Genomic DNA, 2,161 nt, shown 5'->3' with positions numbered 1-2,161 from the left:
AGTCAAGAGGGAACCCAAAAGGGGAATTTTTTTTCTGATATGGATTAAAAAACATTTAAAATAGTTCAAAGAATTTTATCACATCTTTTTTTAAAAAGTGTTGCTTAACGTTTAAAAATGCTCTTTTTTAACCTTTTTTTGATTTGCTATTTTTTAAAATTATTATATTTTAAAAAAACACCAAAAATTAAAAATTTTTAGTGAATCATTTACTTTTTCTTATTTGCCCCCCCCTTTCCCCCCGGGCACGTGGGCTTGCCCCAAACGAACTAAAAGGGGCTATGGTTGCCCTAAAAAACATTTGGGGTTTAAAAAAACCCTTTGCAGTGTTGGCTAACGAGGTCACCATAATGAAGAGGATTTACCATGAAAATGTTGTCACCGCACTAGATGCAATTTATGTCGAAGCTGTAAAGAAATTCTGGCTTGTCATGGAATACGTAAATGGGTGTTCGCTAAAGAAGATTATAAGAAATGTATCGTTAGAAGAAGGACATATATGTTTCATATCTAGTCAATGTGTGAAAGGTTTGGACTATCTCCATAAAGAAAACATAGTTCATAGAGATATTAAAAGCAACAATGTGTTGGTGGATATACATGGGAGAGTAAAGATAACAGATTTTGGTACCAGCTACATTTATGATAAAAATGCCAAGAAGAACGAAATAGTTGGCTCACCGTGCTATATGGCACCGGAAGTTGTAGCTAGGTTAGTAAATATATTGCAGACATATTCTTTATATATAGATAAGCTTTTCCTGTTCCATTTCACTATAATCTGGCTTGACTTGTATTCACAAAACATTTGACCCATTGTTCAATTATTATTTATGGTAAATATCTCGTTTCCACGCCTTAAAAAAGTAAAAATACTTATAAATATGTAAATTGAATTATGATATCCAAAATGATGAAAAAAATATAGATCTATAATAACAAAATAAAAAAACAACAAACAAACAAACAAGGGAAAATAGTATCGAATTAAAACCTTTTTTTATAACTTGTATTTCCCACCAAGCATAGTAAAGTATGTGTTTAAGTATGATCATGCAGACGTATTGACAAAAAGATATTCTCTCAACTTAAATATTTAGTTTATTCGGATCACCTCGGGCGACTTCAATAAGTCTTTCTTACGGAGTTGTCGGGTGAAGCCGAGTTGTTGCAATTGTGGGAGTGAAAACTATTGCCAAACATTACATTTGCTATATTTGTTACAGTGTTACCACTTTCATTTATTTCAGGAGACCTTATGACTATAAAATAGATATATGGAGCTATGGTATAACACTGATAGAAATGATAGACGGAGATCCACCATATATACATGAGGAAGGAACACGTGCTATGAAACTTATAAAAAGAAATGGTAGACCAACTATAAACAATTATGACAAATTATCAGATGTCCTAAAATCTTTTATAGACACGTGCCTTATTGTCGATGCACGCGACAGAGGAACAGCACGTGATCTATTGAGTCACGAGTTTTTAGATGGTGACCAAATACTTGTAACTGCAAGATTAGCTCAGAAAAATGCATCGTCATCTTATTAGACGTTTTTATTACATGTTTTGCAGTAGATTACTGAATTATAACGGTTAATTATATTCTGATAATTTCACAGTAATGATTACCAAATATAATTTCACAGTAGCCGAACTATATTTGGCGTAAAAATAAAATATTTATCATTAATGAATGTTTTTTTCAGCGGAAATGTAGTCAATCATAATAACAAATGTACGTGATAACTGTAGTTCGTAAATATTTACGAACGTTGTGCTGAAAAACATCTAAAATCTAAAAATAATCATGGAATTATATTTTGCTTCAACATTGTGACGTCATTATTTGATGACGTCATGAAGGTAAGAGCATGACGTTACGCGGCAAAAATCAGTAAAATGGTGTAAAAATCGTTAAAAAATCATGAAATAAACAGAAAATTTGTTTGTTTTACATGTAAGATCAAATAATATTTCACTCGTGAACCCCAGCTATTATATTTTCACTCGTGGCTACGCCACTCGTGGAAAATATTGCATCTGGTGTTCACTCGGTGAAATATTTTTCGATCTTACACTGAAACAAACAAATATCCTCTATATAATTTATTTCATGAACTTTTATTTGTGTTATTGTTATAGCCAA

At 31.7% G+C, this 2,161-nt stretch overlaps 1 protein-coding gene across 1 annotated transcript; it reads left to right on the top strand.

The window, feature by feature from the left end:
- Positions 1–350: 350 nt before the first annotated feature.
- Positions 351–1,563, top strand: LOC132760145 (serine/threonine-protein kinase PAK 1-like). The gene is made up of 2 exons (XM_060752052.1): positions 351–712; positions 1,251–1,563. The coding sequence occupies exons 1-2, from the start codon at positions 351–353 to the stop codon at positions 1,561–1,563; spliced, it is 675 nt and encodes a 224-aa protein (XP_060608035.1).
- Positions 1,564–2,161: the final 598 nt, after the last annotated feature.

The sequence above is a fragment of the Ruditapes philippinarum genome, unplaced genomic scaffold (assembly GCF_026571515.1).
Source record: "Ruditapes philippinarum isolate M1 unplaced genomic scaffold, ASM2657151v2 ctg4118_1_1_1_1, whole genome shotgun sequence".
NCBI classification, from domain to species: Eukaryota; Metazoa; Mollusca; class Bivalvia; order Venerida; family Veneridae; genus Ruditapes; species Ruditapes philippinarum.
This window is presented reverse-complemented; position numbering and strand designations above follow the sequence as displayed.